The 13416-nt window shown below is 55.4% G+C and overlaps 1 protein-coding gene across 3 annotated transcripts in view; it reads right to left on the reverse strand.

The window, feature by feature from the left end:
• The window catches only part of ADAM33 (ADAM metallopeptidase domain 33), a 74755-nt gene extending 62614 nt beyond the window's left edge, over window positions 1-12141 (reverse strand). For all 3 annotated transcript variants that reach the window (XM_074951943.1, XM_074951944.1, XM_074951942.1), the window contains exons 1-2: window positions 11999-12141; window positions 7071-7153 (exon numbers count right to left, since the gene is read on the reverse strand). In XM_074951943.1, coding sequence (XP_074808044.1) covers window positions 7071-7153; window positions 11999-12119 — 204 coding nt within the window. In that variant the 5' untranslated portion in view covers window positions 12120-12141. The remainder of the gene's footprint in view (window positions 1-7070; window positions 7154-11998) is intronic.
• Window positions 12142-13416: the final 1275 nt, after the last annotated feature.

A 13416-nucleotide genomic window follows, 5' to 3' on the forward strand; every position in this document is an offset into this window, starting at 1 on the left:
CGCGGTGTCGGAGACCCAGCCCCGGCGGGTGAAATTCAAGAGTATTTTTCTTTTTCAATCTGCTGATGAGAAAAACCGCAGAGCTGTTGATGGAGGAGCCAAGACCAAAGCCTTTTGTTTTCCTTTGGAGGGGAAATGATCTTTGGTTCTCCGCAGCCCGCGGCCTCGCCCAGGCCACCTGCACCCTCGCTGCATGGCTCATGACGCCAAACCCAAGAGCAACCATCGACCCTGCCCAGAGGCACCAGCTCAGGCAGTGCCAAGCACCAGTGAAATCAGCGGCTGCTGGGTGCCTTAACCTAGGCACCGAGGCTGCCATGGGCGCGATGGAGAAATCAACACCCTTCTGCCCACATGGAGGGTACATGGAAGCGTTAACGCATGGCAAGATGGGTGGGTCTAGCTCCTGGGACCCCTCTGCGGCCTGGAACTCAGAGAGAGATCAAAGCAAGCTCCACAGAGACAATCTTGCTGGTTGCACGCTGGAATTCTCAGCTGGAACGTCATTCGGCTGAGAGAGATCGTTGTATGGCTCCCCATGACATGGACCCACCTCCCCACCCAGAAAGGACAGTCCAGCGATTGGGGCACTAGTCCAGGAGACCCACACTCAATTCCCTGCTCGACCGCAGGCCCACGGTCCCACAGGCAGCAAGTCATTAAGGCCCCAATCCTCCAAGTCATGGAGGTATTTCATTGATTTCAATGCAAGTTAGGAGCCTAAATACCTTGGATGATCTGGGTGTTAGCCTCCCCGTACCATGGGGACAATGGCACTGCCCTACATCACAAGGGCGTGGGGAGGGTAAATACCTTAAGAATTGGGAGGTGCTCAGATACTGCGGTGCTGTGGGGGGGCCATGTAAGTACCTAGATCTAAGACAGAAGCAGGACAAAACTCCGGGGTCTGATTGTGCATTGCCCTGTGCCTAGAACAGGCATGGACACCAGCACAGAGCGAGTGCAAAGTGGGAATAAACCCTTTCCCAGTCAGAATGGCAGCATGTCCCGCCCGCTGCGTGCCAGCCTTCTAAGCAGTGCCGGGCACAGGGTAGACGGGGCTCAGCAGCCTGTACCAAGCGAACCCATGGAAGATCTGGAAGAGGCTACCTATAAAATCCACCAGCCTCAGATGGGCTGACATGCAATTGACGTCCTCCCTTACACAATGTTTCTGGATGTCGTCTCATTGCATTGACAGGTGTCTTGGCTGGTGCAGCATTCGGCCCGAGGGGCCGGGAGAGAGCAGGGCTGCTGGGATAGAGGAGGGCCGATCCTGCTGTTGTGTTTGGGGGAAAGAGCCCAGCACCTTTTAAAATGACTCAGAACCAACAATGAGTCCTTCAAGGCAGGGCCATCTCTTACTAAGGGGTTGTCCGGCACCCCACAGAACGAGGCCTGATTCTGATCCGGGCCTCTGGGTGGTGCTGGAGTACACATAACAGGAAAGAGGGTGTCGGTCGAAGGGGATCTAACAATCTAGAATGATGTGATTTATACCTTCCCTCCAACAGGATAACTTTCACCACCTTAGATTTCTCCTCTGGGTTTTTGGCCCCCAATGTTCAAATGAACTAGGACTTGGCTCTAAAATCCAGTTCAGGCCACAGGTCTTCGTGACCTTTAACCCTTCTAGAGGGCTTTCCTATTCAAAGAACTTTAGAGGCACTAACTAATCCTCCCCACCCCTACTTCAGGAAGGGATTCTCTCTCCATATTGTATAGATGGGGAAACTGAGGCAGAGTACCTAGAGCCACGGGCAAGATCCCAGCCACTTCTAGCTTCGTCAGCCTAACGACTGTGCGATGATTCAGAACGAAGCCGGGTCTGGTTTGCTGTGAGACATTCACACACGCTGACCCAGCACCCAGCTCTGCCTATGCTGTCAGTGCCAGGGCACAGGCCAGGACGGTCACACAGGCTGCTCTCGCTTTGTACTGTCATCAAGAGGAGATCCAGGCTGGTTCCTGAAAAACCACATAGCCTGGGATACCACTGTCATCAGGAGTAGCACCCAGAGGCCTCAGCTGAGATTGGGGCCCCACAGCAAGAGAGTCCCTGCCCCACAGAGCTTACCGTCTGCACAGTCAAAGGGTGGGAGGGAAACTGAGGCATAGAGAGAGGAAAGGACTTGCCCAAGGCCCACAACACAGCAGTAGCTAAGCAGGGAACTGAACCAAGGTCTCCAGAGTCCCAGCCCAGTGCCTCATCTACAGGGCCACGCTGCCTCTTAGCTCCTCCCTCAGCCTGTTCTGCCACTCACATGCAGCCCCCACCTGCCCCAAGATGCAGAGTCACTGCTCCACGCTCCTCCTGCCAGAGCTCTGGCTGCCCCAGCCTGCCGCGCTCTCCCCCGAGTCTGGGAGCACAGAGCGCTCATGGGTCTAGGGAGAGGGTGGTGGCTGACACAGAGGTATCTGATCAGAGCCACCGGGACGGCCAGTCCCAGAGCCCACCCTCCGGCAATGTACGGCCCCTCTCCCCGTGTCACCCCCACAGCAGAGGGGTGGCAGCTGGCAAGAGCAGCCAGCGGGTTAGCCAGCTCTGTGATGCACGCAGAGCAAGGGGGAGAGAAAGGAAACAGGATACAGGAGACGTCCGCCCTGCTGTCTGTGGGGGCGAGACCACAGCGAACACGAGGCCACCTACATACCTGCTCCAGGGCGGGGACCCCAGCAAAATGGTGGCAGGGTTAGTGCTTCTCCCTGCCTCTACTCTCCCCAACCCCCAGGATCCTGCACAAGCTGCTACATGGGGAACAGAGCAAACCCTCCTGGCCTTGGGCAGATCCCGTCACTGTGCTCCTAGGATGGAGCTTAAGGCCAGAGGGGAGCGCTGTGATCATCCGGCCTGACCTCCCTGCACAGCACAGGCCACAGCCCTCCCCTGAATTAATTCCCAAGGCCACTCGCTCTGGCTGAACGAGAGTGGATCTTCCTGCCTAGATCATCCGATCCCCAGCAATGGGGGATCACCACAAGCCTCGGCAAGCTGGTCCAAGGGGGGGTTGGCTCCTCTGGTCTGACCTCCTGTGCCTGCCAGGCCGTTAAACGTCACCCAGACACCCCTGGATTGAGCCCAGTGAGGCGCCACCAGTGCCATGGCAGGGAATTGATGAGGTGAGCTGTGGCCAGATGATCCACCCGAAGGTCCCCGGGGAGAAATCCCTTCCCAGCCCCACATCTGGCCACCAGCGTGACCCTGAGCACGTGAGCAACACACAGCAGCCAGCATCTAATAAGTGGATTCTCTGTCCCACCTCAGAGCAGTGGGTCCACCGGTTCTGGTGCCCTGTCTCCAGCCGAGCTAATCTCGGATGCTTCAGAAGCCCCTGAGGCTGGGGATAGGACGGGGGAGACAACACATCGGATCATTTGTGCATTGGGGGGGAAAAAACTGTTCCTTCCTGACCCCTTCAGGTGACCGGCTGAAGATGGAGATTTGGTGATAGGCACAGTGTTAATGCAGAATTGCAATTGTCAAGATGAGCAGGTTGAGGACAGGCAGGCGACCTGTTCTCCCCATGGCCCAGGAAGGAAGGGGACGAACAGGGGGATTCACAGATTGACAGATGGGACCACCCTGACCATCCAGTCCGACACCCCTCTTCCCGCACGCACACAGGCTGCGGAGTTGCCCCTAGAAACCGATCTGAATGACTCCAAGCCATGGTGAGTCCCCCACCCGCCGGGGAAGCTGTTCCAATGTCTAATCACCCTCGCTGCTAGGAAACTACATCTTATCTCAAGGTTAAAATTTGGGTGTCCTCAACTTCCAGCCATTGGATCTTGTTATGCCTTGATCAGCCCCCGCAACAGATATCTTTGCCATGCACACAGGCCTATACACAGCGACCAAGTCCACCTTCACCTCGAGAAGCTGAATAGGTCAAGTCCCTTACGCGTCACATGCTTGTTTGCCAGCCCCTGCATCATTTTCATGGCCCTCCTTTGAACTCTCTGCTGTGTTCCCACAGCCTTCTTGATGCATGGGAACCAGATCAGGACCCAGCATCCCCGTGGCAGTCTTGTCAATACAGCTTGTAGAGGCAAGATCACTTCCCTACTCCTCTGGGATATGGCCCTGTTTACACATCCAAGGATGACGTTAGCCCTTTTGGCCGCAGCATTGTGCGGAGAGCTCACGTGGAGGCGATTACCTGCAACGACCCCAAGTCCTTCTCTCAATCCTTGCTGTCTACGACGGAGTCTCCCATCCTGTAGGGATAACCTGCATTCTGGGTTCCCAGATGCGTACATTTAGCACAGTGCTTGCTGGCACCCCGCTTACGGCGCAATCTGCATTGCTTGGCAGCAGTGGCCTGTCCTCTTCATTACTCACCACCACTCCCCCAGTCTGCATCTCCTCGGCAAACCAGAGCAGTGATGGGTCTCTCTCTCCTTCCAGGTCATCAATACAGGTGTTAAATAGCATAGGGCCAAGAACTGGGGTGCTCAGAGCTAGGGGTGCTGTGCAACACAGTGGGTACTCCGCAGTTCACCCAGGCAACTGGGCCTATACTCTCCTGGCTGCCGAATGGAGCCAGGCTGGCACTGACTGCCCGAGCAGCTGCTTACAGTGCCAGCCTGCGGGGTGGGGCCATGCCGGCTCCAAAGGGGTCCTTCATAAAACAGGTGGGTTCTGACCATTCACGTGGCCTCGTTGAGTCTAAGCAGGCTGTTTGATTTTTTTTTTTTGGGGGGGGGGGGGGGTATAGGAGAGCATATGCAGAGCCCTGTCCTTGGTGTAAGCAGGGGGTTGCCTTGAAACAACTGCCATTCACCAAGATCCCCCGGTGATGGGCACAGTGCTGAAGTTCACTTCAGATCTAGCGCCTGGAAATTCTGATCCCCTGAGATCGCCAAGAATGCAGATCTGCCCTCCCCCAGCCCCAGTCTGGTTCCCACAGTCCACCCCCCTGCCTCCACACACCCTTCCTGTCCCTCCCCGCCAGGACAGCCGCCTTCTTGTCTTGAGCTGCCTGGAGTCACTTGAGGCAGAACAGATGCCAGGAAATGAATGGGGGTCTCGCCCCTCCCTCCTTGTAATCCCGCTGGTAAGTGATGTTTTAACATTGCCGCTGATGCCCTGTGCAAAGCCAGGGCCCCAGCCTGCGCCTGTACACACACCCCCCGATTCAGATTCGGTCTCTCCCAGCATCTTGTGAGTGAATTCCGGGCAGAGGAATGTACGTAGCAATATAAATAAACTTCCCGGCTATCCCACATTCCCCGCCTCGACCGCCCTCTGGCCTATATATAGACCTGGGCCCTCTCCCCCTCGCTGCTGTAACTCACTGGGAATGGAGTGATCCCTTCCTAGGAATGGACCACAGGAGCCATAGTAACCCCGCGGGCTAAGGTGGGAGGGCGCCTGGTGCTGATCCCCCTTGCTACAGGCAGGGCGAGGAGCCAGTCATGGAACGCAGCTGCTGGATGAAGGCGTCTCACCATGGAATTCAATAGCCACTAACAAGCTCAGTGTTCCAGCCGGGTGATATCACCCCAAGGCCTCAGAGTGCTTTACGAGACATCAATCAGGCTTCACAGCCTCGCCAGGGGGTGAGTCAGTAACATTGCCCCCATTTTACAGGGGGGGAAACTGAGGCACGTGGAGGGGACATGAGACAATTGACCCCTGTACCAGGGAGCCGGGGGGTGGGGGTGGGGGAGGGGAGAAACCAAGATGGTGAGCACAAGAGCATACCAAGCAGCTGAGAGGCCAGCTGTTTGAGAAGAGTGGCAGCACCCGAGATCCGGGATCCATGCCCTGGCAGGACCAGGGAAGGTCACAGAGCAACATCACACAAAACACGTTTTTTTTTAATAAAGGAAAGAATTGGTGACTGCAAAGGCAGCCTTGCAAATGAAGGCTGCACCTGCCACGCAAGCAGCACGTGCCAGCCAGCTGGGGCTGCCCCAGGCACTGCTCAGCACTGTGTCCACCTCTCCAAGGTCACCTGAACCACCGTGGTCTTTAAGGGTCTCCCCGTGTGTCCTGGCCGAACTTCAATCAAAAGTTACATTCCATCCTCCTGAGTCCGCCTGGGGTTGCATTCAAAGATGTCACCTCCCCCTTCCCACCTACAGACCACCACGTAGCCACTACAGAACAGATCCCATGTGCCACTCACCCAACAGCTGCATGCTACTGATCCCCGCACACAGGGTCTCTAGTGCTTTGGGATCCTTCGGGATGAAAGGCCCTATATTAAGGAGGCTATTTACACAATTGCGGCCTCACCCAGCCCCTCCAGGCTACGTGCACATCCGTCTGAAACCCAAGGCCTCCTCCTCACAACTGCTCCTTGTATGGCAGGAGCAGCGGGCAGCTTAGCCACAAAGGTTCAGTAACATGACAGAAGCAATCTTGCTGAGACAACTGATGCTTTCTAGGGGGTTCCCCACCAGAGAGACAACTGCATGAGAGCCAGATCTTCATTACCACTTGCCTGCTGGAACAGGATAGAAGTCTTTTCCCCCTGCCACTGCAAAATCCACAGACAGCCAGGAGTCTGCTACTCTGCCCCTTACCCAGCCTCTCGTGTTTGAGGTGCCCGTCTCCTCAGAGTAGCCCTTTTCCGCAAGGAGCAGCAGCAGCGTGAGCTATACAGAAATCTCATCAGTTTCCTGGCTGAACAGCAGCTGTGAAAACTGACCCAATAATCTGGTGGAGCTCTGTTCCAGATCCAAACTCACAGCTGGTACCTACTGCCAGCAGGAAATTCACATCCTAAATAAAAACTGGCCTTGGCCAAAGCTCTGAGCAGCAGCCGAGGTGCTGGGGCTGCCGATCTGTAGGGGCAGGAGGACAGCCTTACACTGCACAGTGGGGAGAAGGTTATTTCAGCAACCTACAGGGCCAAAAGATCTCTTCAAAAAATATATCTCACAGCTCAGATTGTGCAGATATTGACTTCTTAGCCCCACACATGGACACTGGGGAAGGAGAGCTTCCCACTCACAATACAAGAGCATGTTGCTCAAGCCCTGGCTTAACCCTTCATGTCCCAGGCCACTCAGGGTGGAGGGGGAAACCAAGAAACACGCACGCTTTGAATCTCACCCACCTTTTCAGCCACGCTGACTGCTCGCCTGCTGCGTCCTCTCAGAAGCCAGCGAGGGATGACCAGTTCTCCGTGCGGTGGCAGCCCTGCAAGCGAAAACGTCACGGTGAACAGGTGCAGAGAACACGGGCAGGGGTTCTCTCCTCCCCGCAAGAGAACAAAATCAAGAGAGAGGAACATTTCTCATTCATGTGCTGACAGTAGGACTCCCCTCCGACCGCACTGGCAGAATGTGGCTGAGGAATCCAGCCTGGCAAAGCCCTTTGAGAACTCTCTCATCTATTTCAGGCTCTTATATGACAACTAGGGTGACCAGACAGCAAGTGTGAAAAATCAGGATGGGGGGAGGGGGTAATTGGAGCCTATATAAGAAAAAGCCCCAAATATCGGGACTGTCCATATAAAATCAGGACATCTGGTCACTCTAGTGATAACACAGGCCCTAATGTCTGAGTGTCTCACAATATTTAACGGGTCCTGGTGGTTTCTCCATCCCTGGCAATTTTAAAATCAAGGCTGGGTATTTTTCTAAAAGATCTGCTCTGCTTCAAACAGGAATTACTTCAGCAAGGGTCTCTAGCGGGTATTATTTGGGAGGTCACATTAAATGATCACAGTGGTCCCTTCTGGCCTTGGGACCCACAAATGTGTGTATTTATTCCCCCTGTGAAATAGGGAAGTGCTATTCTATAGATTACAGGAACTGAGGCACATAGAGACTAAAGTGACTTGCCTGAGGTCACATGGGAAAAATATCGTGAAAAAGGGGATTGAACGCAGGTCCTTCAATTCCCAAGCTACCATTCTAGCCACTGGCCCATCCTTCCTCTCAGGCAGAGCACCCCCCCACCCCCCAAAAAGTGCTACATGAATGTAACAATCAGCACATTATAATAATCTGGTGGAGCTCTGTGCCGGATCCAAACTCACAGCTTGTACCTAGTGCCAGCACAAAGCCTGCACCCTGAACACAAGCGTATTGCTGGTGAACGATGCCAGACTGCCCACCTGGAGACCACAATGCTCTAGTGAAATCACCCAGCAGGCACAGCACTGGCAGCAGCAGGGAACGCACGCTGACTCCGCTGCATCAGTTTGCTATCCTGGGGCCACATCTAGAGGCCAGAGGGGAGAGCATTCACCATGACCCAGTGCAATCCTTGGCTTCTATACACCAGCAAGGACTTTGGCCCATGGAATGAGTCTCTCCACTTCATTTCACACCGGTCACCAAACAGCCGAAAGTAACAACTTTCACTGATTTCCAACCTGTATTAGAGCCTGCAGCCTAGCGGTGAAAGGACCTGCAACCCATCACCACTTCCTCTGACCCATCCCAACTCCCCAAGACAAGGCAATGCGTGTAGCCCCCCTACCCGATTAGAGACATGCAAGTACCCCAAGTTTTCATAAAAATTCCACTGCATTTGACTGCAGAATAGCGACTGATGACTCAATTTTAAACACAAACAAATCTGTTGTTGCTGAAGAAACACGTGAAACTTGCAGAACAGCACAAGATCTTGCAAAACCTCAAGTGACGGGCACTCTGTACAAACGAACACACTTTCAGTCAAAGATTGGATTTAGTCACAGCCCAGAGGGGAGGGTTTAGGATCCGAACAGCAGGGCTCCTTACTTCAGGGTCCCACCTGCTTGGTTCAGTTCCTCAGTGCGAATATCTGAAAGCAGACTGGGCTGGGGGAGATGTGAAGGGTGGAGTATTTGAAAACCAGGGTTTGGTCGAAAACCAGCTAAAGATTTGGTCAGAAACTACATACACATTAAAACCAAGGCTACAATAACAAGATTATCAGAAGCGTAGCTGTGTCAATGTTGCACAGACTCTCACTTTATTAGGCCATCTTGCCCGCCCTCCCCCATCATACAGACCACAGAACTTCCCTGAGCGAACTCCTGTTTGAACTAGAGCAGATCTTTTAGCGAAACATCCAATCTTGATTGCCAGCGGTGGAGAATCCACCCCGAACCCTTGGCAAATTGTTCTGATGGTTAGTTATCCCCACTGTTAAAAATTTGCACCTTATTTCTAGTCTGAATTGGCTGGGAAGCTGAAGCTAGACCAATGGATCTTGCTCGATCGTTGTCTCCATTGCTGTAGGAAGGGACTACACTACAGCCATTACAATGGCACAGCTATGATGCCCTACCTATGCCACCATCGTGCCATAGTGTAGTCGCTTCCTACAGCGACAGAAGGGGTTTTTCCTGTCGCTGTAGGTAATCCATCCCCCTGCCCCGCCCCGAGCAGTGGTAGCTAGGTTGATGGATGCATTATTCCATCAGCCTAGCCACGCCTACACTGGGTTTAGATCAGAATGGCTACGGCACTCAGGGTATGAATTTTTCACACCCCCAGACGCCATACCTACGTTGACTGAACTTTTAAGTGTAAGCCAGGACCTAGACTGAAGAGCCCTGAAGTCTTGTTCTGTAACATGAATATGACACTGGGTGGGTCTGAGATTTTTTTGTTTTCTCAAACGGCAGCTTAATAGATTGCATGAAGAGCTAAAATAAGGCGGCAAATTTATGAGCAGCTTTCGTGGGAGAATCTCAGCGTTTTTACAAACACTAATTAAGCCTCAAGCCTCTGGAGGTAAATCACTCTCTCTATTTCCCAGGCAGAGAAACTGAGGCACAGAGCGGTGAAGTGATTTACCCTCAAATTACAAAAGGAGATGCTGCCAGAGCTCGAATTGGAACTACAGGCCAGCATCCCAACCCCTAGGAATCATTTCCCTTTGTGGTTTTCTAAGGTCTCATTACAGAATACCCAAAAAGGGAAGGAAGGGGAAAAGCAGAACTGTTTCTATACTGCTCCTGCCCTTGCTCAGAAGGTCCGGATTCCTGTCACAACTGGGGGCAATCTGTGGCTTCAGATTTTTGATGGAGGCAGAAATAATCATTACACTGAAAAGGCCAAACAACAATGTAAAGAACGAACAAGTTCAATACCCAGGTTTGAAACCTCCAGCTGTTTAGGGAAGCTTCCAGGAACCTACAGAAGAGGATCTGGGCCTCAGAGCCTCAAGGATATTTGATTGATTTCAAATTGATTACCTTTTGAGGATCGGGGCCTTTCCATTCATCCAACTGAGCAGGGGTCCGACCCTTGCTGGATATGCTGCAAAGCCCACCTTTCTCCAGGGGTGTTTGGAGATAGGATGGGACACGGGGAGTTGTTTATAGTGATTACTTGGGGGGGCCTGTGGTCATATCATAATGGCAGTTCCTTATTATGCTAGGATCCTAGCTGTGCTGAAAACTGTCCTGGCAGTGAATGGGAGGGGCTTAGACCCTGACATGGGACCTTGTTAAAATCTAAGTCAAATAAATTACAATGGGATGTTTTTTCCATCCATCTCCCTGTTTTTCAGGGAATTACATACACGCCCCACCCTCTTCTGCAAACATGCTCTCCAGGAGCGCACCTTTCCTGCATTTGATAGAGCTGTCATTATTTATTTGCATTGGGGGAGCGCCTAGAATCTCCAGTCACAGAACAGGGCCCCCTGCGAGGTGCTGTACAAACACTTAAAGGCAGTCCCTGCCCGCTCGAAGTAAGCTTTCCGCTCCCCCTTCACAGCTCCCGCCTGCCCCGAAACTTGATCAGTTATTTTTGCCAAGCCAGGATCCCGCCATGCACTCAGTTCTGAGGGTCCTTTTCACATGCAGCTGCTCAAAACCATGTGGTGTGTTTTCAGAAAGAAAACAAAAAATCCAAAGGATACAAAATTGCTTTTGTTTCATTTCAAGCAGAAAAATCTAATTTCATTTTTCTGGAGGGAACCCTCCCCCCATGCCAGAAATAGAGACAAACATTCTGGTTTGGTCAATAGCAGAAAACTTTCAAGGTAACAAAAATTTTCCCAGAAAATGTTCCTGTCCTTCCAAAAAGCTGGTTTTCATCTTAAAGAGGGTGCACAAGGAAACCTAGCTCCTACCCCCTGGGAGTGGTGGCTGGGGTAGCTGTGGATTGAGTGAAGGCTGTGAGCCCCTCCACCGCAAGCTACTGATGGTCACTGGGGTGGGGACCCCGTAGAGGCGCAAGGGGCCACTGGCTGCGATGTCCGACAGGGGCCCCCGATGGAGGGGCCCCCGGAGCCGATGTCTGCAGGGCGAGGGCTCGCTAGCCCAGCCCAGGGCAGAGGGAAGTTGGCTGCGAGCAGCAAGCCGCCGCCTGATCCCCCAGCACGACCATATAGAGGCATGGAGCGGAGCCCGCCTGGCCTGGGGCCGCAAAGCGGGAGCCGCTCTGCTGGGGAGCCGCCAGCCCGGCTGGGTTACCAGGAGGACGATAGTGCAGGGGACCCCCGCTCCGGCACATCGCCAGCCACAGTCCCCGCTCCTGCCCAGCTGTCTGCCGGCTCCAGTCAACCTACCGGGCTCGCCCATGTGCACCCGGGCGCATCCCCCTCCCCGCCAGCCAGACCCGGGGGGGCTCACCCCTCGCCCGGGGGCAGCCCCCCCCATCCCAGCCACACCCAGGGGGGGGCTGCACCCCATGTGCACCCTCCTCCCGTCCCCGCCAGCCAGACCCGGGCCCCCCCGTCCCAGCCACACCCAGGGGCGGCTGCACCTCATGTGCACCCTCCTCCCGTCCCCGCCAGCCAGACCCGGGCCCCCCCCCCCGTCCCAGCCACACCCAGGGGCGGCTGCACCCCATGTGCACCCTCCTCCCGTCCCCGCCAGCCAGACCCGGGGGGCTCACCCCTCGCCCGGGGGCAGCCCCCCCCTCCCAGCCACACCCGGGGGGACTGCACCCCATGTGCACCCTCCTCCCATCCCCGCCAGCCAGACCCGGGGGGCCCCTATGGGAACATCCCCCCCGGCGTGGCCCAGGCCCCTCTCCCAGGCCAGGGGCCCCTCGGGGGCTCTGCCCTTGCGACCGCCCCGCTCTCCCTTACCTGGTGCCTCGGAGGCGGCCGCGGGGCCGGGGAGCAGGAGGAGAAGGAGGAAGAAACGCTCCGCAAAGGGCCCCGTGCGCGTCCTCCGGCGGCAGGGCGTGCGGGGACCGCCCGCTTCCATCCCCGCAGCGCGCTGCCCTCTGCCCGGCACGCCCGCTGCCCTGCCTCGGGTCTTATACAGCCCGGCCTCCCCATGCCCCACCTCCTCGCCGGCAGCTGGGGCCGGTCCCGGGCGCCCCGCTGCAGCCTGGGGCTTGTAGGCGGCGGGCGGCACGGTCCGGGTTTAGCGCTTGGCCCGGCTGCATAATGAGAACCAGACGCTCCGCTAAGCGCCCCCCTTGGCTGCAGCTGCTCGGCCTGGTCTCTGTGATACAGGCAGGCTCAGAAGCCCAGGCCCCGAGGCCGGGCCAGGAACACAAAGGCCCCAGCATGCACACGCACACACACACCCCTATCTACCATACATTGTCCCCCCGACCCGCCCTTTTGTCTTGCTCCAAATGGCCCAGGTGCGATAGTGTTTGGCTGGGGCACAAAGCGAACAGCTGTGACTTTCTTTTGCTGCAAATTTCAACCTCCAAAAAAGGAAAAAATACAAATAAAAGGGTTCATCTCCTATGGGGAACTTCTGAAGCTAGGCCAGGAGAGATCCGAGATGGTCTCCCTTTAGTCTCACTTTTTACACTAAAGGTAGGGGTCTGTTTCAGGTCGTCATAGGTTTATAGATGTAGATGTATTGTTATAGATTTTGTCTCTACACTGGGGTGGGCAAACTATGGGAGCCTCCAGGCACTCCAATCCAGCCCTCCAGCTCCTGCTGGGAAGTGGGGTCTGGGACTTGCCCTGCTTCCACACTCCAGCCAGGGAGTGGGGTCGGAAGCTGCTCCGCACGCTTGTGCAGAGGCTCCCGAAACAGCAGCATGTCCCCCCTCTGGCTCCTATGCTTAGGGGCAGCCAGGGGGATCAGCACACATCTCCTGCCCCATGCATCACCACTGCAGCTCCCATTGGCTAGGAACTACGGCTAATGGGAGCTGCAGGGGCGGTACCTGCAGATGGAGCAGCCCGTAAGCCACCTGACCTTACCTCCACATAGGAGCTGGAGGGGGGACATGCTGCTGCTTCCAGGAGCTGCTTGACGCAAGTGCCGCCCAGAGCCTGCACCCCTGACCCCCTCCCGCACCCCTGACCCCCTGCCCCAGCCCCCCCATACCCTGAACTCCACATTTCTGGCCCCACCCCAGAGCCCTCCCAGCCAGGAGCACCTTCCTACACCCAAATGAGCCCTCCCCCCCCCGCCCCAACCCAGAGCCCCCTCTTGCATCCTAAACTCCTCATTTCTGGCCCCACCCCAGAGCCCGCACCCCAACCCCAAATTTGTGAGCATTCATGGCCCACCATACAATTTCCATACCCAG

Source organism: Natator depressus, chromosome 4, assembly GCF_965152275.1.
Source record: "Natator depressus isolate rNatDep1 chromosome 4, rNatDep2.hap1, whole genome shotgun sequence".
In the NCBI taxonomy this organism is placed as follows: Eukaryota; Metazoa; Chordata; order Testudines; family Cheloniidae; genus Natator; species Natator depressus.